Source organism: Lepisosteus platostomus, chromosome 13 (assembly GCF_059453375.1).
Source record: "Lepisosteus platostomus isolate fLepPlt1 chromosome 13, fLepPlt1.hap1, whole genome shotgun sequence".
In the NCBI taxonomy this organism is placed as follows: domain Eukaryota; kingdom Metazoa; phylum Chordata; class Actinopteri; order Semionotiformes; family Lepisosteidae; genus Lepisosteus; species Lepisosteus platostomus.
In genome coordinates, this window is record NC_142623.1 from 14,420,276 (window position 1) to 14,444,958 (window position 24,683).

A 24,683-nucleotide genomic window follows, 5' to 3' on the forward strand; every position below is an offset into this window, starting at 1 on the left:
GTGTGAGTGTGAGTGTGAGTGTGAGTGTGAGTGTGAGTGTGAGTGTGAGTGTGAGTGTGAGTGTGAGTCCTGTGATGGTACCCTGCTGGGTTAGGCTCCGGCTCCCACGCTGCCCTGTACTGGGTGAAGCGGATGGATGGTAGAAACATCCAGAAAGCGGCTGGTCCCCGGCCTGGAAGGGGCTCCTCCCGGCTCGTGGCTCGGTGAAACGGTGGGAGCTGGAGGACCTCGCCGTGAAAAGTCTTTTTGGTTTTTGCAGACCCATCCGGACTGAGCGACTGCACCACGCCGACCAGCGCCAACAGCAACAGGTACCAGGCGTTCGGCTCAGACCTCGCCCTTCCACTCCCTGTCCCCCCCCCCCCCCCCCCCTCCTCCTCTTCCTCTAAATCCCCCTTTTTTTCCAGAAGAGTTGGCAGTGTCCTTTTAAAAGCCCTTTTCTAGCGCAGAGCAGTGCTTGGCGCGTCTCCAGCCTCCAGTGATTTGTTGACTTGGTGTGTTTCAGTGCCTCTCCTGCCTTCGTCTTCAGACAGCCCTTCCTGCCCATCTCCCCGCAGTCCCCAGGGGGCGTGCCAGGTAGGGACTCGCAGTCCGCACCGCTCCTCCATCACGCCTGTGCTTTCCCACTGCCTGCTCTTGCTTCGCTAGGCTGCATGCTGCTCTTCCCATGGAGTCCTGTTGCGAATGGTTTGAAGCACAGCCTATAAACTTGTCTTCACTAGTGAAAAGCAGGGATTTGCTGTTGGGGTTTAGAATGCATAACACAGGAGAGCTGCGTCTTGGGGTGCAGTGTCAGCTCTCTCCTTCCCTGTGTGGCTGTGTGTCGGCGCTGGCCAGCCCCTGATCTTCTGTCTCCCTCTCTGTGTGTCGGCGCTGGCCAGCCCCTGATCCTCTGTCTCCCTCTCTGTGTGTCAGCGCTGGCCAGCCCCTGATCCTCTGTTTCCCTCTCTGTGTGTCAGCGCTGGCCAGCCCTTGACCGGCTCTCTCCCTCTCTGTGTGTCAGCGCTGGCCAGCCCCTGATCCTCTGTCTCCCTCTCTGTGTGTCAGCGCTGGCCAGCCTCTGACCTGCTCTCTCCCTCTCTGTGTGTGTCAGCGCTGGCCAGCCCCTGATCCTCTCTCTGCCTCTCTGTGTGTGTCAGAGCTGGCTAGCCCCTGTCTCAGCCTCTGACCGGGTCTCTCGACTCTCTGTGTGTCTCGTGTACAGGAGCCCTGACACAGTCTACCTCAATGCCACATGTGGAGGGTGTAGGGAAGACCTGGCCCAAGAGACAGATCAGGTACAGCCCGACTCTTATCTGTTTTTCTCTCGGTTGCTCACTCTTCTCCCATCCTCCCCCTGTCCTTTTCTTCCTGCGCGCAAGGATTCATTGTTCTCCCACCTCTCTCCCTCTCCGTGCCCAGCCGCCCGCTCTCCTCCGCCGTGTCCTTCAGCATCCCGTTCGGCCTGGACAGCGACGTGGACATCGTGATGGGGAATCCTGTGGGCATGACTCGCTCCATCAGCTCCGACAGCCTGGGGCCCAACGTCTTCCAGCCCGCGCCCAGCGCCCCCCCCCGCGCCACCTACACCTCTTCCGAGGAGGTCCCGGACTTGGGCGGGAAGGGGAAGGGGGTGGGAGGGCAGACGGCTGCCCAGACCGGCCAGAACGGGCCCCTGGGGTCTCACAGGGCGTCCTGGGGCACTCAGACGCCCCCCGTCAAGATGCGCATGGAGAAGGACCCCGAGGGGCTGGAGAACGGGCTGGAGGAGAGTGGCTACGCCGACCTGCCCACCATCGAGGAGGCCCTGCAGATCATCCACAGCGAGAGCAAGATGGAGCCCCGGTTACACCCGGACGGCGCCGCGGACGGGTTCTACCTCCACTCCCCGGACGAGCCTGCCGGCTTCCGGCACAACGGGAGCCCCTCCCGGCTCAGCTCGTCGGCCCCGTCCCGCGCGGGGATGATGTACCGGCCCTCGGGGGAGCCGCAGGAGAGGGAGCGGGGCCAACGGCGGACGCGGCGCACCTCGGAGGGCTCCAGGGCCTCGCGGGACGACGACTCGGTGCTGCGGGACGGCAGCGTGGACTCAGACGCTTCCGAAGACCTGCCCAAAGCGCCCGCCGCGCCGGCGCCCGCCGCCGCGGACGGGGACCCCCGAGACGAGGCGGGCACCGGGACTCTGTCCCTGTCCTCGTCCTCGGACAGCGGCGTGAAGATGACCAGCTTCGCGGAGCTCAAGAAGAAGCTGGTGCCCGCCGCGCCCGCCGCCGCCGCCGCCACCACCGAGACCCCCAGGGGCAGCCCCGAGCCACAGATGACCACCTGGGCGCAGCGATCGGAGGAGAGCCCCAGCAAGAGCCCCGCGCTCAACACGGAGATGTCGCAGCTGGGCGCCAGGCTGGAGGAGAAGCGCCGGGCGATCGAGGCCCAGAAGAAGCGCATCGAGGCCATCTTCGCCAAGCACCGCCAGCGGCTGGGCAAGAGCGCCTTCATGCAGCTCAAGAAGCATCAGGACGGCGGCGGCGAGGCCGAGGCCGAGGTGCCGGAGGAGCTGGGCCAGCTGACGCTGGAGGAGCGGCTGGCGCGCATCGAGGACGAGGAGGAGCAGCCCCCCCCCACCGAGGACCGGGACAAGCTGGCGGACGGGTCGCGCCAGGAGAAGCAGGTCACCTTCTCCCCGGAGATCCGCAAGCCGGAGGAGGACGCGCACCTGGGGGACTACAACAAGGCCGTGTCCAAGCTCAACGCCGCGCTCAGCTCCCTGCAGAGCGACATGCAGCGGCTGGCCGAGCAGCAGCAGCAGCTCATGCGCAAGAAGCCCGCCACCCAGGCCTGGGTCATCCCCGCCAGCCCCAAGCCCACCGCCGCCGCCCCGCCGCTGCCGTCCCCCCGGCCGTCCCGGGAGCCCACGCCGCGCTCCGCCGACCTCTCCTGCTCCTCCCCGTCGCCTTCCCCGTCTCGCAAGCCCGCCAGCCACCCCGCCCCTCCCAAATCCCCCCAGCCGGCCCCCCGGAGGGCGCAGTCCGTGCCACCCAAGAGCCCCAAGCACGCCCGCCCCCTGGACCTCAAGTTCCCGCCCCTCACCCGCGTCCTCACCCCCCCCAACAACGTGGACAACCTGCCTCACCTCCGCAAGTTCTCCCCCAGCCAGTGTCCCGTCCAGACCTCCTCCTCCTTCAGCATCGGGCACCCCCGGAGCCCCAGAGAGCCGGGCAAGCCCTTGGGGCCCATCCCCAAGCCCCCCGGCCCGGAGGACGACTCCTCTGAGACTGGTTCGAGCGAGGAACCTGCCATGTTCAGCCTGGAGCTGGAGGGCCACACCCGGCCCCCCGTGGGCCCCGTCGTCGGGCCCTCTTCCTCCCGGAAAGAGCCGGGAGGGGGCAGCAGTTCGGGGGCGCCCTCGGAGTGCTCCTTTGAGAGCGACCTGCAGCCCTCCTTCAACAGCAAGCGCAGCAGCCTGATCGAGATCCCGCTGTCCTCGCTGCGCGACCCCGAGGAGGCCGAGGGGGACGAGGGCCCCGAGAGCTTCAGCGACTCCACAAGCGACCACACGGAGCCCGAGCAGAGGGGCGGACTGGGCTTCTTCTTCAGGGTGAGTCTGGGCCGGGGTGTGGTCCTTAATTGAGCCAGGAGCAGTCCCTCGCTTCAGGAACTTCAAGAATTAACCCCCTGGAAGTCTTGAGCTATACTGCTGGCCCTTGGCGTAGGACAGTCCTCTCGAAAGGCCAAGTGAAATGCCAGACTCGGGGGTGCTCTGTGCTCTCCACCACGAGCATGTCCCATGGTGCACAGGGCACCGAACCGTAAGCAGGCGAGATGGACAGGGAGGGGGTAAGAGGGAGGTAGGAAGGATAGCTTGTAGACCAGAGTGCTTGTACAGGCTTTCCACCATGAATGATTAACTCAGACCATCAATTATTTATTTTTGGCCTATATTACTGGGATCGTAGCATTCCGAGGAGGGTGGGGGTTATGTTCCTGAGCCGTAAAGAGGACAAGAATCTCCTCCCAGTCTGCCCTGTCCTTGTCAGGGATTTGGACAGCAGAGGGTTAGAAAACCAGTGCTGCTGTCCCCAGGCCAGACCAGCGTCTGTTTGTCAGTCGGTCAGCCGGTCTTGTGCATGTCCACGCCTGAGCGTGTGTCCGTGTGCCCGTCAGGACGAGGCGCGGCCGGAGGACGAGATGGCGCAGCGCCGGGCGGCGCTCCTGGAGAAACAGCAGAAGCGCGCGGAGGAGCTGAAGAGGAGGCGGCAGTGGCAGGAGCAGGAGCGAGAGGCCAGGTCAGTGCTGTGGTGGTGTGACACAGACCCCGGACTGGAACAGGAGGGCAATGAAGTGTGTCGTTATCGCTGTCCCAGGCATGTCCAGGATGTAGGGGTTAGAGGGGCCTCTGTGCTATCACAGATCACGCATGATGAAATGACTTCTGTCGCTTGACCCACCAATAACCAACCAGCGTGCACACTGACTGACCGACCAACCAGCGTGCACACTGACCGACCAGCACTCCCACTCACTGACTGACCAACCAGCGCGCACACTGACTGACCGACCAACCAGCGTGCACACTGACCAACCAACACTGCCACTCGCTGACCGACCAGCCAGCGTGCACACTGACTGACTGACCAACCAGCGCGCACACTGACTGACTGACCAACCAGCGTGCACACTGACCAACCAACACTGCCACTCGCTGACCGACCATCCAGCGTGCACACTCACCGACCAGCACTCCCACTCACCGACCGACCAACCAGCGTGCACACTCACCGACCAACCAGCGTGCACACTGACCGACCAACACTCCCACTCACTGACCGACCAACCAGCGTGCACACTGACTGACCGACCAACCAGCGTGCACACTGACTGACCGACCAACCAGCGTGCACACTGACTGACCGACCAACCAGCGTGCACAGTACTAACACACATGCTCACTGGCCGAACAGTCAACCACACTGACTGACCATCATGCTGGCTTGCTGACCGACTGTCCTGTTCCGTGCTCAGGCCTCAGTCCGAGGAGGGCAGAGGGCGTGTGGAGGACAGGCCCCCGGCCCCCCGGACGCCCCCGCCCGAGGGGACCCCGCAGCGCCGCGGAGACTTCACGCGGCAGGAGTACCAGCGCCGGCACCAGCTCAAGATCATGGAGGACCTGGACAAGGTGCTGCGGCAGAAGCCCACCACGGTCCGCGGCGTGAAGAAGCAGAGGCCCAAGACCGTCTTCCGGGACGACTCGGTCCTGGCCCGCAGCCCCGTGAAAGGTCTGGAGCAGAACCTTCCCGCCCTCCCTCTCTCAATTCGATCCGATTCGATTCAAGGTGCTTTATTGATGGGTACAATCAGCGTTGCCAAAGCAAATAAAAATGAAATTCACGTGAAACAAAACAAAAAATAAAAGTAAAATAAAATCAACAGACATATTACAGACATTTACAGCAAAGACATCACTCTCTCTCACCCTCTCTCTCTCTTTCACTCTCTCTCACTCAATTCAATTCAATTCAATTCAAGGTGCTTTGTTAGCATGACCGATGGGTACAATCAGTGTTGCCAAAGCAAATAAAAATAATAAAATTAACATAGAACAAAACAAAAAATAGAAGTAAAATAAAATCTACAGACATGTTACAGACATTTACAACAAAGACATATTATATAATATCGACATATACTGTAGGCGGCTGGAGCATTATTGGGAGACGGACTCACTGTTCCTCAGGCTGTGACAGGAGATCACATACTGGGCTGCCAGATCAACTGAGTTCCCTCCTCCCTCTCCCAGTAGGATTGGGACCTGTTGTGGTTTTGGCAGGTGTGGGAACTCTGGGATTAGATTTCTGAATTTCGGGAAGAATGTTTCTCTAATCCCAGAGTATCTGTCACAGTGCAGTAGGAAGTGCACCTCTGTCTCTATTTCTCCCTGCTGGCAGTGGGAGCACAGCCTGTCCTCTCTGGGCAGCCAGGTCTGCCTGTGTCGCCCAGTTTCTATGGCCAGGTTGTGGTCACTGAGCCTGTACTTCGTCAGGGTCTGTTTCTGTTTGTTATTTTTTATTTTGGTCAAATATTCAGCTAGTGTGTATTGTCTGTTTAAGGTTCTGTAGCATTCCAGTTTATGTTGTGTTTGTGTGTGTGTGTCCCAGTGTGTGAGATATTGCTGTTTGATCTGTGCTGTGATGTGGTTGAGTCTGGGTTGTGGTGCTCTAGCAGTGCTGTCCTGAGGCTGGTTAGTGTTGGTGTGGCTCAGGTCGGTGAGCCTCAGGACCAGCTGGCTCAGGGGGCTCTGTTTTGGGCTCAGCTCTTGGCTCAGCAGGGCTTTGTGGTGGTAGGAATTTTGGTCACTGTTTTTTAGGTGTAGCCAATACTTTAATATTCTTTTCTGTATGTTTATCAATAGTGGGTACTGGCCTAATTCGGCCCTGCACCCGTTGTTAGGAGTTTTTCTCTGCACACGGAGGATGATTCTACAGATCTCCATGTGCAGAGTTTCTGTGGGGTGTTTGTCCCATTGGGTGTAATCCTGGTCTGTGAGGGGACCCCAAACTTCACTGCCGTATAGGGCAATGGGTTGGATTACACTTTCAAATATTTGGAGCCAGATTCTTGTTGGTGGGTTGATGTTGAAGAGCCTCCTTCTTATTGCGTAGAACTCTCTCTTGCTTCACTCTCTCTCTCACTCTCCTGTGTCTCCTGCAGGCTCCAGGCTCAGTAAAGTGTACCCTCACTCCATGCTGTCTCACTCTCTCCCTCTCCTGTGTCTCCCGCAGGCTCCAGGCTCTGTAAAGTGTACCCTCACTCCACGCTGTCTCACTCTCTCACTCTCCTGTGTCTCCCGCAGGCTCCAGGCTCAGTAAAGTGTACTCTCACTCCACGCTGTCTCACTCTCTCACTCTCCTGTGTCTCCCGCAGGCTCCAGGCTCAGTAAAGTGTACTCTCACTCCACGCTGTCTCACTCTCTCACTCTCCTGTGTCTCCCGCAGGCTCCAGGCTCAGTACAGTGTACTCTCACTCCACGCTGTCTCACTCTCTCACTCTCCTGTGTCTCCCGCAGGCTCCAGGCTCAGTACAGTGTACTCTCACTCCACGCTGTCTCACTCTCTCACTCTCCTGTGTCTCCCGCAGGCACCAGGCTCAGTAAAGTGTACTCTCACTCCACGCTGTCTCACTCTCTCCCTCTCCTGTGTCTCCCGCAGGCTCCAGGCTCAGTAAAGTGTACTCTCACTCCTCGCTGTCTCTCTCCACCATGGCCAATGACACAGGCGGCTCCCTGATGGTGAAGAAGTCCCCCAGGTGAGAGGCTGACACAGGCAGGCTCACATCCCCTCTGGACACGTCGGCATTCTTGTGTGTCCTGCCCCCCCCCCCCGGCTACTGACCGATCCACTTCCCTATCTCCCTCAGAGCTGATTCGCCCTTGGGTCTGATGTCACCGAGCCGGCTGGCCAATCAGAACGGAGAGAAGGACTGGGAGAACGCCTCTACTGCCTCCTCTCCTGCCTCTATCCCAGAGTACACAGGTGCGTCCCAGTCTTACGCCACAGAGACTTCGAGGACAAGATAAACTCATTTAGAAAATCTTACTATACCACAGTTTCAGAGCCTGTCTGTAGCAGTTTCAGGCTTTTTCTTAAATATGACATGCCAGCAGGAATACAGACTTAACCCCTTCGTCTGTTGCTGTACAGTACTGTAGACCACTGTAGCTAAATCAATTTCTCCAATTTGGCTAAATTCAGAACATTTTAGTTCAAGGGCTGTAGCCGACGCTTCTCAAGTGCATGACAAACTACTTGCACTCAGAATGAAGGTTTGGAGTTAAGAGTACGAGTCACAATGGTTTGTGGGTATGAATGTTAATTAGTTTTTCGTCCAATCGTTACGCTACAGTTTCTAATTCTGCCCTTTTGCACATAATAGTTGAAGTTATGGATACAAGCATACAGACGGCTGTTTCACTTTTACAGCCCTAACAGGTCAAAATTCAAATATGTATTAAGAAAGCATTTACTGCCCGTTATAAATAAGTCAGTTTATTATAACATGTAAATGCTTTATTAGTGCCTACTTATGTAATGGACAATTCATTGTTCTGCAGGCTATAAAGAGTTAGGTGTAGGTCACATATCATGCAGGTTGAGAAGAAAGCGTCCTGATTCGTGTTTTGTGTTTGTGTCTGAAGGTCCGAAGCTCTATAAGGAGCCCAGCTTCAAGTCCAACAAGTTCATCATCCACAACGCCCTGTCGCGCTGCTGCCTGGCGGGCAAAGTCAACGAGCCGCAGAAAAACAAGATTGTGGAGGTAAGATACCCCCCCAGGCTGCCGATCGACCCTCTGGGCTGCAATTTAATTTCACTGTCCCTGTATGGAGACCAGGGGCAGTGCAGTGTGCTGCAGGAGGACCTCCTCCAGTTTAACCAGGGTCCTTTCTACTTGGAAACTAGAGATCACATGGCTGTGTAAGAGCAGGGGGGTCAAGCCCAGATCCTGGCTAATCTCCACTGATCGAACTGGTGCAGCAGCTGCTCCCTCCTGCCCCTGCCCTGCCCTGTGCCTCCCTCGGTTTCTCTTTGGGGTGCTTTGGGTGGAGAGTGGGTCTGTGAGTGCAGGTACTTTAACTGTAATCCCTGCGATCCGTCTCCCTCCTCTCTGTCCTCTGTCCTCTGTCCCCTGTCCCCTGTCCGCTGCGTGCTCTCGCAGGAGATGGAGAAGAGCAAGGCCAACCACTTCCTGATCCTGTTCCGCGACTCCAGCTGCCAGTTCCGCGCCGTCTACACCATGAACCCCGAGACGGAGGAGATGGCGCGGCTCACGGGCTTCGGCCCGCGGGTCATCACGCCAGCCATGGTGGAGTCCATCTACAAGTACAGCTCCGACCGCAAGCAGTTCACCCCCATCCCCTCCAAGACCATGTCCATGAGCGTGGACGCCTTCACGATACAGGGGCATCTGTGGCAGAGCAAGAGGCCGGGCACCCCCAAAAAGCCAGGCACCCCCAAATAGCCTGAATATGCGGCAACAGCCAAAGGCCAGCTCCACCTAAAAACAAATAATTTCCACCCCCCCTCCCTCCTTCTGCCCACCCTCCTTTGGGCCTCCGGCTCACCCTGGGGAAGATCTGGTCCCGGGAAGAATGGACCTGTGTTACTGGGGGCGACCTCCCTTTCTGTGTCCAGCTTCTGACCCGCAGTTCCGGACCCCAGTGTCCCGATCTCTTCTTTCTGCAGCCACTGGCCTTGCCAGGACTGTCTGTCAGTATCTCCCCCCCCCATCGGCGAGTTCCTGTTATCAGGATGGTGTGCATCAACAGGACCTGGGGCCACGCCCCCTCGGCTGTTTGTTTGTAGGACGACTCCTGTTTAAGCTGTGATGACCTGGTCGCCGCGATGGGTCAGGGTCGTGACCCAAACCCAGAACCCGTCTGGAAAGTGGAGAGGAGGGGTGCGTCGTTTTTAGGGAATTGTGTAGACACTGATTTGCCAAACTCAACAGCCTGGTGAACAGGGGCTTTTGTGAGGGGGTGTGGCCCGTGGGTGTGGCCTGGAACGGGGGCGTGGTCCCCAGGCTCTGGACTCACTTACAATGCCTTGCTTTTTTTGTGTTTCTGCTTCAGTGAAGAACCTTTAAAAAACGGTGGTGAAGACCGAAGGAAAAGAGGTGTGGGTGAAATGTTTTATTTGTGTAGGGCCTGGCTCTGCCCCTGCCCCGCAGCTCAGAACCAGACGGCTCTGGGCCACATCTTGAATGTACTGTACAAACACCGAGCCCGTCCGTTCCTCAGCGGGACAGAGCCGGGGGTGTTTCTCGGTGCACCACGAGAACACCTCTGTCCCGATGCGCCAACTGTTTTTTAATTCTGGAGGAAAGGCATTCATCTCTTTGCCTGTGGAGGGGAGGGTAAGGACAGCTCGTTTCTGTCTGTCCAGGCAGTCGGCCTATTTTTCTACAGCTTCGATGCTCTTCTGGACAAACGATATATACACAAGACCGAATTGCACAGCCTGTAGACTCCTCTCTGATTACAGGCCCGCGCCCGAGTCCTTTCTTCTGACCGGGCAAGCAGGACTTTGTTATCTCCTTGTTTTTGATGCTTCCTTGCAGATTTTTAGCAAACCTGTATGCTTGTAAGGAGCAATGGAAGAATGAAGTACTAATAATATATATATATAATATATATAGAGGTGGTTGCAAGTCAAAACTGCAAAAAAAAATGCTTCTGTTGAAACGAATCCAAGTGAAAAATCAGAGATGATCTGTATATATGAAGGCTATTTAATGATTTTGTTTTCTTTTTTTTTGCGATGATTTGTATGAACTGGAAATGACTCTGTAAGGCTGTAAGCTTGCTTGTTGCTGGACATGAGCGGCGGAGTTTAATACGTGTGGGCGAATGGAGCGGAGGGGCGAATTAGGGCGTATGCTAGGGGATCTGACCCTACCTGGGAAAATAAAAAAAAAAAAACTACATTTGAAAGCGTTCCAGATTGCTGGAGGATTTGAGTGAAGGTACAGATGCTCTTTTGTAGGGATCTAGAACACAGATATTTGTCTGCTAGTTTTCATTCCACCATGCAGTCTTAAGTCTGGGCTGGAATCAGTTGTTCACCCAGTTAATTAGTACTGTTTCTGGGATCACAGGTTTCTTCAAAAACCTGGAGTGGAGTAGGGCCCTGTAGGACTAGGAGTGGTTGGGGTTCAATACCCAGTGGCACTTCTAACTTTGGGCTGCACAACTCCAGTCCAGGAGGTCTGGTAGGTTTCTGGTTTTCTTTCCACCTGAGCCCATAATTACCTCATTGAACTCAGTATTGGCTTAACTGGACTCATTGATGCTTATCCTATCCTTGTTCTTGAGAAGCTGGAGAGTTTGGGACCCCAGTCTAAGCGATGGGGTTGAGCAGTGTCACTCCAAAACTGACAAAACCTAAGCTTGCTTTTCGCCAGTAAGAAGCAGCAGCTTTTTTCCATCATTGAATCAATGCAAGTATATAGAAAAATAAAGATGCAAGATCGTTTTGCCCCCCTTTGTATCACAGAAGCCACCCTCGCCCAGAAGACGCTGCTGCACACTTCAGTGTTGTGTGAGCGGAGACCCTGCTCCTGGCAGCTCTCTCGTCACACAGCCCCAGTCTCGGTCAGCAGAGGCGATGAATCTCCCCGTTTTTATCTTCAGTTCGGCTGAAGGCACGTCCCACAGGGCACTTCCAATCCAGCCAGGGGGCCTCGGGGTGTCTTGGGGTTCGTGGGGTGCTCCGAAGAACTGTAACGGAGCTCACGCGAGGAACGCAGTGTCTTGTTCATTCACAGGTGCGTTAAGAGGTGATTACGAATGATAATTTAAAAGGGCTTTCGCTTAAACACCTTGGTTATTGTTTTTGGACAATCGTCTTTGTTTTCTTGTGCACTGGAATGCTCGATCAGTGTTTTACCCATTTTTCTAAGGCATGTTCTCCCTGTGTTCACGTCGGTGTCCTTCGGGTGCTCCGTTTTCCTCCCACAGTCCACAGACATGCTGGTGGGTCAACTGGCTTCTGGGAAAACTGGTCCTGGTGTGTGTGTGTGTGTGTGCATGCGCCATGCACTGGTGTCCTGTCCAGGGTGTACCCTGCTGGATCGGCTCCAGCTCCCTAACGGCCCTGTGCTGTTAGAAGCTGGGCTGTGGTGTAAAACAGACGTGCGTGCTGTGTTTGTCCACGAGACCAGAACCGGTCCGACTGAGCTGAGTGAGCAGAACCTTCTCGGGTTAGCCCAACACACACGGACCAGCGGGCAGAAGGTAGAAATGGGCTGCACAAGCAGTGGTGTTGCTATTAACGAATATAGCGCTTAGCGACTGTGAATCCCACAGCTGACAAGGTGTGGGGCCCGTCTTCAAGACTTGAAGACTCCCCCTTTCAGCACAGTGCTACTCAGAGTGGGGTCTCCCCTGCTCAGCATTTTAAACCTCACCAGGGAAGAAGCAACTGCAACATGTTGAATCAGAAAGTGGTTAGAAACCAATCAAAGCAGGAGCCGGAGAAAGGCCAGCAGTTTGAATGCCAGCTATTTAGTCTCCTGTGACACTAGGGTGTCCCTGTGGGTTGCATCCTCCTGGGGGTCTTTGGCAGCTCAATCTCTCAATTAGCTTTGCGAGCCTGAATGTTTGCTGTACTGGATGGAAACTGAACACCTCTGTCAAGGCGTGAAATTGTGTTGTAACTACTGTACCCCAAATTCAAGGGTCTTATACAGACAGATAGTGGGCTATCGTCAATAATGAGCCAATAAAGAGACCTGGTCGACTAATTTAGAAGGTGAATTGCAAATGAAAATGGGAAGACGGACACGGGGTGAGTCCCTGGTTCTGGGGTCCCCTGTGGTGCAGCTTATCCATACCTTAAAACATGTCTTCTTGGGTGTCACTGCCTTCTTTTTTAAAAAAGAATTTAGTCTCTAGTTGTTCTCATTTTGCAATAGTACAGTGCCCTGCTGTGCTACCACCACCTCCCAGCCAGAGAACAGCCCCAACACAGCACCAAGCACCAAAGGGAGTGGGCTCCAACACAGCAGCATGGTTTATCTGCTGCTGCTTGGTCTGCCTTGAATCAGCAGGGGCCTGATGTAGACTATCACGACTGCCTCTCCGGTGTGGAAAATTGGTGAGGGGGGAACCCAGTTTTTTTTTGGGTGTGGTTAAATAGCCAGTCTCTATGATGCTGGTCTAGTGTTTCCTGGACATGTGTGTTGTATGAATAATTCACTGCACCCTACTGTCTGAGGTGCAAGATGCTTGCTGCTAAATAACTGGACTAGGGTTCTGATCCGATCTCCTTACTCTGAGGATCCGAGTTCCTTGGCACCACTGAAACCACTAAGAAGCCGACTGCAGGCACACGTGTTTGAATCGGACAAAGTCTTTCATGCACCTGCTCTTGTGACCTGCGCATTACGATGTCAGCACTCAGCCCAATCAGATTGCAGGGCCAGGGCCCTGAGATGTGATGCAGGAGGCCGTGTGTCAGCGTGTGTCAGCGTGTGTCAGCGTGAGTCTTGAGTCTTGAGTCTTGAGTCTTGAGTCTTGAGTCTTGAGTCTTGAGTCTTGAGTCTTGAGTCTTGAGTCTTGAGTCTTGAGTCTTGAGTCTTGAGTCTTGAGTCTTGAGTCTTGAGTCTTGAGTCTTGAGTCTTGAGTCTTGAGTCTTGAGTCTTGAGTCTTGAGTCTTGAGTCTTGAGTCTTGAGTCTGTGCACGCGCTGTGGTTTCTGTGCTGTCCTACTGTGAAAACTGCCACCTCTCTCCGAGTGAGGTGCGTATTTATTGGAAGGATGGAGATGCAACTGTGCTGGGTCTTGTTCTGTTTTTGATTTGCAGATTTTATTATTTATGTCAGGGATCTGATTTCTGTTGATGTCGTTTCTGTGTTCACGAGGAGGTGGATGTTTTTCCCTCTTGCCGCTCTGTGCATGAATGTCGCCTCCCCAGCCCTGAACTGTACATATCCCCTGTCCACACAAACGAGCCGCAGGTGTTGCCACCTGGGAAGACAAATAAAACCCTTTTAAAACGAGCCTCAGCTTTTCTTTACTGGAGTCGATTTATTTATTTATTTTTCCCTCATGCCCAATTTGATTTACAGCTTTGCGTTTCTTGTGTTCCATCCCTGCCTGTAGGAGCTCATTTTTGCCAGCCAACTTTATTTTAAAAATGCCCACCATAACGGGAGCAAGAGGCATTTCTTGAAGGGATGAAAGGTTTTCAACATGGTATTTGAATTCACCTGTTAACGGACTAATTAAGTCAGAGATGTCTGGGGGTGGGGTGGGGCTGAGGGAGGGCAGGAAAGTGGGTGAGTGCACCTCACTGCACCAGGGTATATCGAAGTGGGGGCGTCGACCCCACTGTCCCAGATCAAACCCCTCCCCCTGGCACTCTGGGGCAGAGGGTCCGGCTACGTGGCTTGACCTTGTGTCTCTCACACTGTCCTTTCAGTTGAAGAGATTGTTTCACGGCACAGCCCGAGGGCGTCTCTACAGAGTTGATTGCGGGGTTGATCCATCCAGTTCATGGTGAGGATGGTACTGGTTCCCCTGCCTGGCCCGGTTCGTTACACTGACCCACCCACTTGCGCCTGCGTGAAAGCCTGGTGTCCACTGCTTTGTTTGAAACAGGTGGTGGACGGCGGCTGGACACCGGCCTTCCGCGCTGGTTCCAACCGCAGCTGCTCCGTCTTGCTCGAACCCTCACCGGCCCGGGGGCCAGGGCTCGGCTCGGGCGGCGCCTCCCTCGGGCTGGGGAGGAGGAGGGAGACACCTGCTCCTTCCTCTTCTCCAGTACGAGGCGCGATCCAGTTTCCCCGGATTAATGGAAAAGAGGCCGCAGCCACATCCCTCCCCCTCCCCCCCACTGGAGAGGAGAGAGGGTTACCTCTAAATCTACTGGGACGATGGGAGCCGAGGACAGGTGCTCCCGACAGTGAGACGTCATGATGATTCCTCAGGCTTCTAGAGCGCTTTTCTGGACTCTCCACTCAGAGCGCTTTACAGGTAATGGGGACTCCCCTCCACCACCACCAGTGTGCAGCCCCACCTGGATGATGCGACGGCAGCCATAGCGCACCAGAACGCTCACCACACACCAGCTATCAGTGGGGAGGAGAGCAGAGTGATGAAGCCAGTTCAGACATGGCAGTAGGAGGACACGATTGCTAAAGGCCAGTGGAGGATTTGGTCAGGACACTGGGGTTACACCCCTACACTTTTCGAGAAATGCCCTGGGATTTTTAATGACCACAGAGAGTCGGGACCTCGGTTTTACATCTCATCTGAAGAACAGCACCTTTTTACAGTATAGCGTCCCCGTCACTATACTGGGGCATTAGGACCCACACAGACTGCAGGGTGAGCGCCCCCTGCTGGCCCCACTAACACCACTTCCAGCAGCAGCTGTAGTTTTTCCCAGGAGTCTCCCATCCAGGTACTGGCCAGGCTCACACCTGCTGAGCTCCAGTGGGCAGCCAGTTGTGAGCTGCCCACACGCTCACTTGAATGCTGCCCCCCCCCTCCTCTGGATCCCCGAAGCTGGAATGTGAGGCGGGACGGTCCGTCTGTGGGGTCCGGGTGAAAGCGGAGCAGGTGTGGAGTGCCCGGGCCGCTCCTCAGGCCTGCTTGGCGTGCAGCATCTCCGTGAGCAGGGAGTTGCAGGGCAGGTCTCCCTGCAGGTGCCGCAGGTACAGGTACTCCTCCGTCTGCAGGCTCAGGCCGCGCACCTCCGGCAGCTTCAGCAGCAGCTGGCCGAACTTGTCCGTCTGGCCCGGGTGCGCCGCCATGGTGTGCTCCATCAGGGTCCGGTTCACACCCTCCTGCACCCGCTCCACCTGCCCGCCGGCCCCCAGGCCCCTCGTGTCTAGAACACGAGAGCAGAGGCGTTAGGAGATCTGTCAGGGGCATTACAGCAAGAGGACAGCTGGTGCAGTGGTTAAGATACAGGGCTGTCACACCAGGAGGACAGCCGGTCCAGTGGTTAAGATACAGGGCTGTCACACCAGGAGGACAGCCGGTCCAGTGGTTAAGATACAGGGCTGTGACATCGGGAGCTCACCAGGTTTTAGAATATACTTACCTGGGTTGAAAAGCACAAGGTATTTGAGACACACAAACTCCTGTCTGTCCAGCTGCAGTGTCCGCAGTCTGGACACTAGGTCTTGTGTTCGAGACACCAGACTGGCCAAAGTGTCCCCCGCCTGGGACAGCACAGTGGACACTTCAATCTGAAATGGACAACATAAGGATTATATAATTACATTTTCTCCATTCTTATTTATCAAGAAGCAGTTTAGTTCACTGATATGTTAAACCAGTCGCAAGCTAAAGGTCTGTATTTTATTGCAGCTGGGTTACTCAAACACAAGACCTTCCATTGCAGTGCAAGTCTTTGCCAAGACATCTGTTTAATTATGTAATTCAATTTAATTATTGTGTTGATTAAAAAAATAGCCATTTGACCTTAAATCATGAGCTGGCGTGGACAGGGTGCGGCAGAACTTGACATCCCCTGAGTCAGTGCAGTACAAGCAGATAGATGAGACCTAACCTATATGACTACCTTTGCGTTGGCCCCCTCTTGTGGCCATCTTCTAAAACTGCATTTAAAAAATAAACTCGATAACTTTACATTATAAGCTATAAACCTTTAAAGCAGGGGTGCACAACCTTTTTTAATGCAAGATCTACTTTTTCATTTGCCAGTCCAGCGCGATCTACTAGTGTGAATTTGAAGCTCTGATATAGGAAAAACAGACTGTGTGCACATCCGCACAATAACGATACCCATCACTAAAATTACAGTAAATAAAAGCAAGCGACTCATGCTACAGTGAACCAGTAATGTTCCCCATTTTAGAAAAAAGAATATCCTATCTTGTACACTGTGAGCATCGGCACTGAGACGCTTATTTGAGAACACCTGTGATTCTTTTTTTGAACGTGTTGACACTGCTGATCATGTCGATGACATTTTTATTTTGTCCCTGCAGCTCGACATTCAGCTCATTCAGCAGTCCAGTCCAGTCTGGGAGGACTGCTAAATCCAGAGGCCACTGGTCATCCTCTAATCGGGCATATTCACCGTGTTTAGACGACTCGGGGAGCTCTTTGATTTCAGGCAACAGCTGTCTGAACCTCGCCACCCATGTTTGTTTTTGAAATCTCCAAACTGCAAGTCAGCTGCCTCAGTAAACGCCTTTTTTTATGACTTCTCGATCCCTGAACGACTTGTTGTGTTGAGCCGCGTCTCACACGGAGCGATGCGATGATTGCCGCTTTCCCTCTTGTATTAGGCCTCGTGACAAACCGACGGCTGCTAGTGGACATTTGATTTTTCCCGCTTTTCTTTTCCGTAACTCCACATCATTCGTTTTGTGTGCAGTTTTGAAACGTTGTTCTATATCCCCCCTTTTCGCGTAGACTCTACCATCGCAGATTTGAATGCGAAAGTACAAAAAAATAATCATGCTCCCATTCCTTGTGAGTTTTCGGTCTGTTTGCTTCATCATTTTCGCTCAAACACTGCAACTATCAAATAGGCGTTCAAACTTAGCGAATGTGGGGTTCGTGCGGCAATAACCAAGAGAACGTTCTTGAGTCACACACAACACTATTTACGGAGCTCCTCTGGCCTTTTTTTCAGTCAGCCAGCACTCAGGGAAGAGACTTTTACAACCCATTCGACAATGGTCACACACACACACACACACACACACACACACACACACACACACACACACACACACACACACACACACACACACACACAAGGGCAGTAAAATGGACGACATTACATGCACAGATCTGAATGAATTTTTAGGCTATCAAAAAAAGTAGTCAAATAGCCCATTTTTTTTTTACCAAACATTCTGGCGATCGATCGGCTGGTTGGGCACCCCTGCTTTCAAGTAAGGAGGGAAGATAAAAACTTTCAGCACTTTCACTGATCAAATCTGAATACTTATTCCCACTATCAATATTGTATATGTGTATAAAAAGATTCTAGCCCGTGGCTCTAAAAGTGATCACAGCTGCCCGGCGCCCTTACAAGACCCTTGTATCCCAGCATGAGACAGGGCGACTTGCCCAGCTGCTCTGACTGGTGCTGCTGCTGTTGCTATTGCCCATGCGGCGCCATTAGTACCTGTTGCCCGGTAACCAGGTAGATGCTGCCTTCTTTCCCATAAGCCACCTGTCTGTAGAGGTGGTCGAGCACCAGCAGCTCACTCCAGCAGCCCTGCAGCAGGGCCATCTGCTCCTCCACCTGAGAGAGAAAGAGAGAGAGGGAGAGAGAATTGCATTGATCAGCACACATCTGCACCAGCTCCTGTTCACTTTAAAAAAACACACAAGGGCTCCACACACTGGATCAGGAACGTGCAGGCGACACAGTGTTTCCTGTACTGTGTTCACGTAATAACGTGAAAAAGGTTTCAATCGAGAGGCTGTTCAGTCCATCCAGCCTACAGCAGCCAGTAGGTAACTCATCCCAGGATCTCATCCAGCCTTTTGTGTAGAGAAGCCAGGTGACTGGCTTCCACCACCTAGCTGTCACGACCACCAGGGAGTCAAGACCAACTCTTAAGCGAGCTAATCAGCACCAGCAGCGGGTGATTATTAACAAACGCCGCCGCACGAGTTAAACCACCTGCACACACTCCACCGTGCGCAGTGCTATTTATACCATCTTCACCTGCTTCCCGCTGCTCGGTATTGAGTCTACTCCTTGAGAGCTCTACCTGGCGTTTTTTCCCGTACCTCGTTTATTCTGATTATTGGGCTCCCCTTCTGCCTTTTCGACTTTGCACCTCGCCTCTCGCCTCGGACTGTTTGCCAGCGGAGTTCTCCCTGGATTACTATTTGCCTTACGGCTTTTGACCACGACCTTGCCTCTCGTTTTGGATTGTTCACCTGCCTCTTCTATTACCCGTGCCTGCGTCTGCTCAGGATCCTTGTATCTTCCCACCAGGGATTCCTAACACTAGCTGGGCAGCTTGGTCCACACTCCCACAACCCTTTGTGTAAAGAAGCCCCTTCCTGTTCTGACTGGAGGATCTCATCCAGCCGGTTTTGAAAGAAGACAAGGACAGACAGAGTGAGAGAGACAGGGAGTGTCACAATCGTACGCCCCTCCTCTTAAGAACGCTCCCGCGCATCCTTGTTTGTGTTGATTTTTCCTGCACCTGATCCTGTTCCAGCCCCCTTCCTATAAAAGCCAGACGCTCCTACCAATCTGGGCTCAGCAATGGAAATGGACGCCCGGAAGCCCACCTACCAGCGAGTCCAGGAGGGGCTCGACAGCATTGGCTTCACCACGGCGTCCCGACCATCTGGGTCTGGGGCTGGGAGCGCCTGGCCCCGTTACCCCTTTTATTTCCCCCGACTCTTCGCCAGATCCCGCTCCGGCTTTTAACTCCTTCTTGTTCGTCTTGGATTGATTACCCGGCTCTGAACATTTGCTCACCCTGGGATATTCTTATGGACCCCCTTCGGACTTGTTTGCCTGGACCACGCCCCCTCGAGCACCTGCGCACCTTGGACACGCCCCCCTGTTCTTCCAGCCCTGATCCTAGTCTTTTTTCCCCGTATTGTCTCACTCCCCTCTGGATTCTGCTGCCTGCATAGGGTCCTGAAAACCGCTTCGTGACAGGGAGACTGACCGCCTGTCCGTCCCCCCCGTACTGGACCAGCTGGACAGAGGGACGCGGTGCCAGGAACAGCGCGTCGAGGCGCCTCCCCCCGCCCCCTTACCGGCAGCTCCTTGAAGACGGCGCAGCTCCTCGCCCACTCCACCAGCCCCAGCAGCGTCTGCTCCGCCATCTTGCACATGATCCCGAAGGTGTTGAGCCGATCGTGTTTGCCCCGGCTCGCCTGCTCCCTCTGCAGGCAGGCCAGGATGCGGGCGCACAGCTGCGACTCCTCGGGCTCCCAGCGCAGCATCTCGGAGAGGCCGGCGGGCGCGGGGGGGCCCGGGAGGGCGGGCAGGGGAAATCGGGCTTGCGCGTGGCTGTAGAGCCCCTGCGGGGGGTAGCTCGGGTGGGCCGGGGGTTTCTCGTTCAGGACGGCTCGGGGGCAGAGGGTGTGCGCTGGTGCTGGGGCCTGCCCCCTGCAGAACCCCTGCAGCTGCGGCTGGGCGCACTGAGCGGCGGGGGGGGGCTCTGGGGGGGTGGGAACAGACGCCAGGGCCGCCTGAAATCCGTGCGTCGCGCCGGACTGTCCCGCCGGGCTTTCCGCTTTGAACCTGCAGGGGGCGCTGTGGAGATCAGCCCGTTTCTGCTGCTTCAGCTGCCGGTCTCTCCGGTACAGGGGCCCGAACTTGTTGCGCCCCCCTCTCATCCTGTCGGCTCTCACCGCTGTGGGGTAGAGAACGGCGTTAGTGCCGACGCAAGCTCACAAGCTCACCCCCCTCCTCCCTTTCTCCCAGCCTGACTCGTCAGTAAAGACCCCCCCCCAGATCAGCAGAGTTTGCACCTCAGACACTGGAGAGGGAGAGCAGGAGAGAGAGAGGGATAGAGAGAGAGAGAAAGAGGCGAGGGAGAGCAGGAGAGAGGACAGGAGAGAGAGAGGGATAGAGAGAGAGAGAAAGAGGCGAGGGAGAGAAGGAGAGAGGACAGGAGAGAGAGAGAGGGATAGAGAGAGAGAGAAAGAGGAGAGGGAAAGCAGGAGAGAGGACAGGAGAGAGAGAGGAAAGGGATAGAGGGATAGAGAGGGAGAGTTGGAGAGAGGGATAGAGAGGGAGAGAAAGAGGAGAGGGAATGAGGGATGGAGAGGGAGAGTTGGAGAGAGGACAGGAGAGTGAGGGAGAGAGGGATGGAGAGGAAGACAAGGAGAGAGAGGGAGAGAAAGAGGAAAGGGAGAGAGGGATGGAGAGGGAGAGAAAGAGGAGAGGGAGAGAGGGAGAGAAAGAGGAGAGGGAGAGAGGGATGGAGAGGGGACAGGAGAGAGGACAGGAGAGAGAGGGAAAGAGGGATGGAGAGGGAGAGAAAGAGGAGAGGGAAGGAGGGATGGAGAGGGGACAGGAGAGAGAGGCAGAGGAGTCACCCACCCTCCCTCCTCATGCCCACGCTCAGACACTTCTGGAAGCGGCAGTAGGGGCAGCGCTTCCTCTGCGTGGTGTCGATGGGGCAGCGCTGCCTCTCGGCACAGGCGTACTGCTTGTTGTTCTGCACCGTCCTCTTGAAGAAGCCCTGCGGGGACGAGCACAGGGGGGTTGCTGCTGGACGTCAACGCCTGTCTCGCAGGGGCAGGGGGGACGACAGGCGGAGAGTGTGGGAGGTTATGTAGATGATTGGGCCCCACAGTCTGCACTGATGCCTCTCGGCACTGGGGCCCGGCCCTGGGGTCAGCTCCTGGGGTGCTGTCTGTGTGGAGTTTGTATGTTCTCCCACTGTTCACATCGGTTTCCTCCCACAGTGCAAAAACATACTGGTAGATTATTTGGCCTCTGGGAAAACTGGCCTTGCTGGGAGTGCATGTCTGTGGCTGTGCGCTCTGTGATCGACTGGCGTCCTGCCTGGGGAGTACCCTGCCTGTGCCCGTTGCTTGCTGGGATAGACTCCGGCTCTCCCATTGACCCTGAGTTGGATGAAATGGTTTGAATCTGGATGAAATGGATGTCAGTGAGAGTCTGTGTGCAAGATGGATTCAGGTGCCACCCCCCCCACCTTATGCCAGCAGTCATATCATTCTGCAACTCACATCCAGCAGCCCGCTGTAGCTCAGTTAGTGAGCCTGGTCAGTACCTGGGTGGGAGACTCCTGGGAAAGCTAAGGTTGCTGCTGGAAGTGGTGTTAGTGTGACCAGTAGGGGGCGCTCACCCTGCTGTCTGTGTGGGTCCTAATGCCCCAGTATAGTGATGGGGACACTATACTGTAAAAAGGTGCCGTCCTTCAAATGAGACTTAAAACCGAGGTCCTGACTCTCTGTGGTCATTAAAACTCCCAGGACGTTTCTTGAAAAAGACTAGGGGTGGCTGCTGTCACCTCATCCTGGTGGGGCTGCACACTAGTGGTGGTGGAGGGGATCCCCATTACCTGTAAAGCACTTTGAGTGGAGTGTCCAGAAAAGTGCTCTAGAAGTGTAAGCAATTAATATTACCTTGCAGCTTTCACAGGTCAGCAGGCCGTAGTGGTATCCTGACACCCTGTCCCCACAAATCGGACACGATTCCTGAGGGGCCTCCGGCTTCACCGGCGGGGCTGTGGGCAGAGAACAAGCTGCACCATTCACTAGGAGGGGGCCTCTCTCTGTCAGACAGCCTGCTTCTGGCCAATTCACAGTGGGACCCTTCCTTCTGAAGATCATGGTTCCTCGTACCTGCTGTCGGAAATCTAACCCTTTCCCTTTCCCATAACTTCCTCATGGGGTACCACAACACTTCCTCTCAGCTCACCACAGTTCCCAGATAGAGAGCTGCTCAGAGAGTCATGTGACTGGAGAGAGCAAGGCAGCGATGTGCAAGAGAGAAGCTTGGAGTTTATGAGACAGTCATACACACTTCAACACACAGACACATGTCCAGGTTTATAATCCCTCATTGTGCCTCTAGCCAGACAGCTTGAAAGCAACAGAATCCACAGAGATTTGACAGTCAGAGATTAGACAGACAGACAGATAGGGACAGACATGGACAGGTAGAGACAGAGAGAGACAGGTAGAGACAGACAAGCAGGTAGGGATGGACAGATAGAGCCAGGGACACACAGGCAGGTAGGGACAGACAGACAGGCTCAGGTAGAAACAGAGAGAGAAACAGGTAGAGACAGACAGGCACAGGAAGAAACAGAGAGACAGGCAATTAGGTAGGCACAGACAGGTAGGGACAGACAGGCAGACAGGTACAGGAAGAGACAAAGAGACAGACAGGTAGGGACAGACAGGCAGACAGGTACAGGAAGAGACAGAGAGACAGACAGGTCCAGGCGGATCCCTGTCCCTGCTGCTCTGCTGTCCTGTGAAGGGCTGACTCCCCTCGGTACTCACATGCAGAAGAGGCCTCCTTCCCCAGAAACTCCTGGATGAAATCTCCGGGAAGGAAGGGCAGCTCCGAGGGCGGGTCCGAGGAAAAGACGCTCATTTCGGGAGAGAGCCCTGCCGCCGATCCCCCCCAAAGTCCGGGGATCTCACTGCGAGAGACGCCAGCCGAGGCAGCGACAGGGAGAGAGCGGGGAGAGGGGAGAGGTGGCTCCCAGCGCCTGCGCTCGGACTTTGCTCCGCCAGCAGGGTCATAAACCCGGCTCCCCACCCCGGGAACAGCTCCGCGCTCCCAGGAGAGGCCTGGCCTGCGGGCTGAGCAGCACAGAGCCCCGCGCTGGGCACGCACTGCAGATAAGACACCAGCCCCCTTAACCTCTTCCTGCTCGGCCCCGCTCAGAGATCGCGCTCCTATCTTCCCTGACAGCAGAGGCAGGGGTATCTGAGCTCTCTCTCTCAGGACTGGGCCCCACTCCCCATGTGAGGGCTTTTGGGGTGCCCAGAAAGCGAGGAACAGGCTCTGCACCGGGGGGGGCCCTGGCGACGCTGTCTGTCTGACTGGGTGGTCAAAGAGCCCCTGATGGGTTTTTCTGAAGACACACGATTCCGCTCAGAGGAGGCTCTCTCCTCCTGGGCCCATGTTTCTACGGCAGGCGAACGAGCAACACAGCAGAGGAGGCCATTCGGAGCGGAACGTCTTTCATGAAACCCAACCTGCTGTTTGAAAGAAATCTGGCCACCTGAACATCTGCCAATCGGAGCAGAGGTGAATCAGCCTGAGAGTTTCGCCAATTGACGTCACAGCAGATAATGCGGTCCAAGGGTGTGAAATTATCTCTGCCCCTATCAGTCAGATATCTGATCACAGCCTGTGCAGTGCTAATCTGGGGTCATCTAGCTTGGCAGTGTGCATGCAGGTGTATACTGTATATGCAGGACACATTCATGGCTGTATTCTCTGTTTCACCTTTTCTTAGCACCAGAACTGTGATCATCTTATGGGAAAACGCATATTCATGCATCATTCGGGTTGAGAGCATAATTCCCAGTTCTCCACTGGACGGATTTTCAAATCCGATCAACATAAAAGAAACCAGTTTAAGAATATTGAAATGCACCATTAAGGTCGGTGGTTGCCCTTAGTAGGAGCTGTAAGTAGGGGACCCCTGCCATGCAGCCTCAGAGGTATGATTTAGAAGTGACAGAGTACTCTCAGAGTACATCGCTGTTCTCACTCCCTCCTCCTGGCATACGAGAAGTGTCCACCAGATGGCAGTGTTATGCCTTCGGTGAGGGGGAGCTGTGTGTCTGGAGCAGGAGGGGAGAAGCACAGCCAGACAGACAGCCTGGGAGAGGAAAATCAGAAGGCTGCCCCAGAAGTACAGGGGGCGAGGCCAGACCAGGATGGGTACAGGGCAATAGAGACGTCTGCCAGCATCTTATGTCAATCGTGGACTGTAATTCTAGCTAACTGATCTCCCCCAGAAAAGCACCGGTGCCACCAACCCCCCCGGCGTGTTCCTGCACTCTCCGTGTGGAAGCACCTCACTTCATGCTGATCACCAGCATATTGGTTCCGGGCGATCAGTTTGGAGACCTGTGTTTTGTAACGCCAATCGTGAGTCAGAGACATTGGAAACAGGCCATGTGCACAGACACTCCAGCAGAGAGAGAGAGAGACAGGCAGACACAGACAGACAGGTAGGCACAGAGAGACAGACACAGAGACAAGGAGGGAGACAGAAAGGTAGACAAAGACGTAGAGACACAAAGACATAGAGGCAGACACAGAGACACATAATAAACACAGACACACTCTGACAGAAACTCAGACACACAGAGAATGACAGGCAGACAGAGACTGACCCACAGAAAGAGATAGACAGACAGAGACAGACACAAAAAGAGAGACAGGCTGACAGAAAGACAGACACACACACAGTGAGACAGGCAGACAGAGAGACTGATATACAGAGAGAGAGGCAGACAGAAAGACAGACACACACAGAGAGAGACAGGCAGACAGAAACTGACACACAGAGAGAGGCAGGCAGACAGAGAGGCACACAGAGAGACTGACACAGAGAGACAGGCAGAAAGTTAGAGAGATGGACAGAGAGATAGACAACAGAAACCGCGCAGTTTGGAAACATGCCTATAGCCTCCAGCTCCCCTTTTGTCTGCTCGGTAAACACAACGTTTTTCCTTG

At 54.9% G+C, this 24,683-nt stretch overlaps 2 protein-coding genes across 4 annotated transcripts in view; one reads left to right on the forward strand and one right to left on the reverse strand.

Annotated features, from left to right (window-relative positions):
* The window catches only part of camsap3 (calmodulin regulated spectrin-associated protein family, member 3), a 44,068-nt gene extending 30,541 nt beyond the window's left edge, over nt 1-13,527 (forward strand). For all 3 annotated transcript variants that reach the window (XM_088603381.1, XM_088603382.1, XM_088603383.1), the window contains 10 exons: nt 260-311; nt 506-576; nt 1,205-1,277; nt 1,402-3,574; nt 4,141-4,262; nt 4,999-5,252; nt 7,182-7,278; nt 7,390-7,505; nt 8,168-8,286; nt 8,686-13,527. In XM_088603381.1, the coding sequence (XP_088459507.1) occupies nt 260-311; nt 506-576; nt 1,205-1,277; nt 1,402-3,574; nt 4,141-4,262; nt 4,999-5,252; nt 7,182-7,278; nt 7,390-7,505; nt 8,168-8,286; nt 8,686-8,988 (3,380 nt within the window). In that variant the 3' untranslated portion in view covers nt 8,989-13,527. The remainder of the gene's footprint in view (nt 1-259; nt 312-505; nt 577-1,204; nt 1,278-1,401; nt 3,575-4,140; nt 4,263-4,998; nt 5,253-7,181; nt 7,279-7,389; nt 7,506-8,167; nt 8,287-8,685) is intronic.
* Nucleotides 13,528-13,535: 8 nt separating this feature from the next.
* Nucleotides 13,536-22,786, reverse strand: nr5a5 (nuclear receptor subfamily 5, group A, member 5). Its single transcript, XM_088603384.1, has 7 exons — nt 22,484-22,786; nt 21,599-21,699; nt 20,547-20,688; nt 19,253-19,854; nt 17,646-17,765; nt 15,579-15,726; nt 13,536-15,362 (listed from the first exon to the last, which is right to left on the reverse strand). The coding sequence occupies exons 1-7, from the start codon at nt 22,575-22,577 to the stop codon at nt 15,115-15,117; spliced, it is 1,455 nt and encodes a 484-aa protein (XP_088459510.1). The 5' UTR covers nt 22,578-22,786; the 3' UTR covers nt 13,536-15,114.
* Nucleotides 22,787-24,683: the final 1,897 nt, after the last annotated feature.

Excerpts from the sequence above, each read along its gene's own strand:
- nr5a5 (XM_088603384.1), bottom strand. The coding sequence starts at position 22,577 with ATGAGCGTCTTTTCCTCGGACCCGCCCTCGGAGCTGCCCTTCCTTCCC. Across the intron at positions 20,689-21,598 it reads TGACCTGTGAAAGCTGCAAG|GGCTTCTTCAAGAGGACGGT; the intron begins GTAATATTAATT and ends TCGTCCCCGCAG. Across the intron at positions 15,363-15,578 it reads CCTTGTGCTTTTCAACCCAG|ACACGAGGGGCCTGGGGGCC; the intron begins GTAAGTATATTC and ends CTCGTGTTCTAG.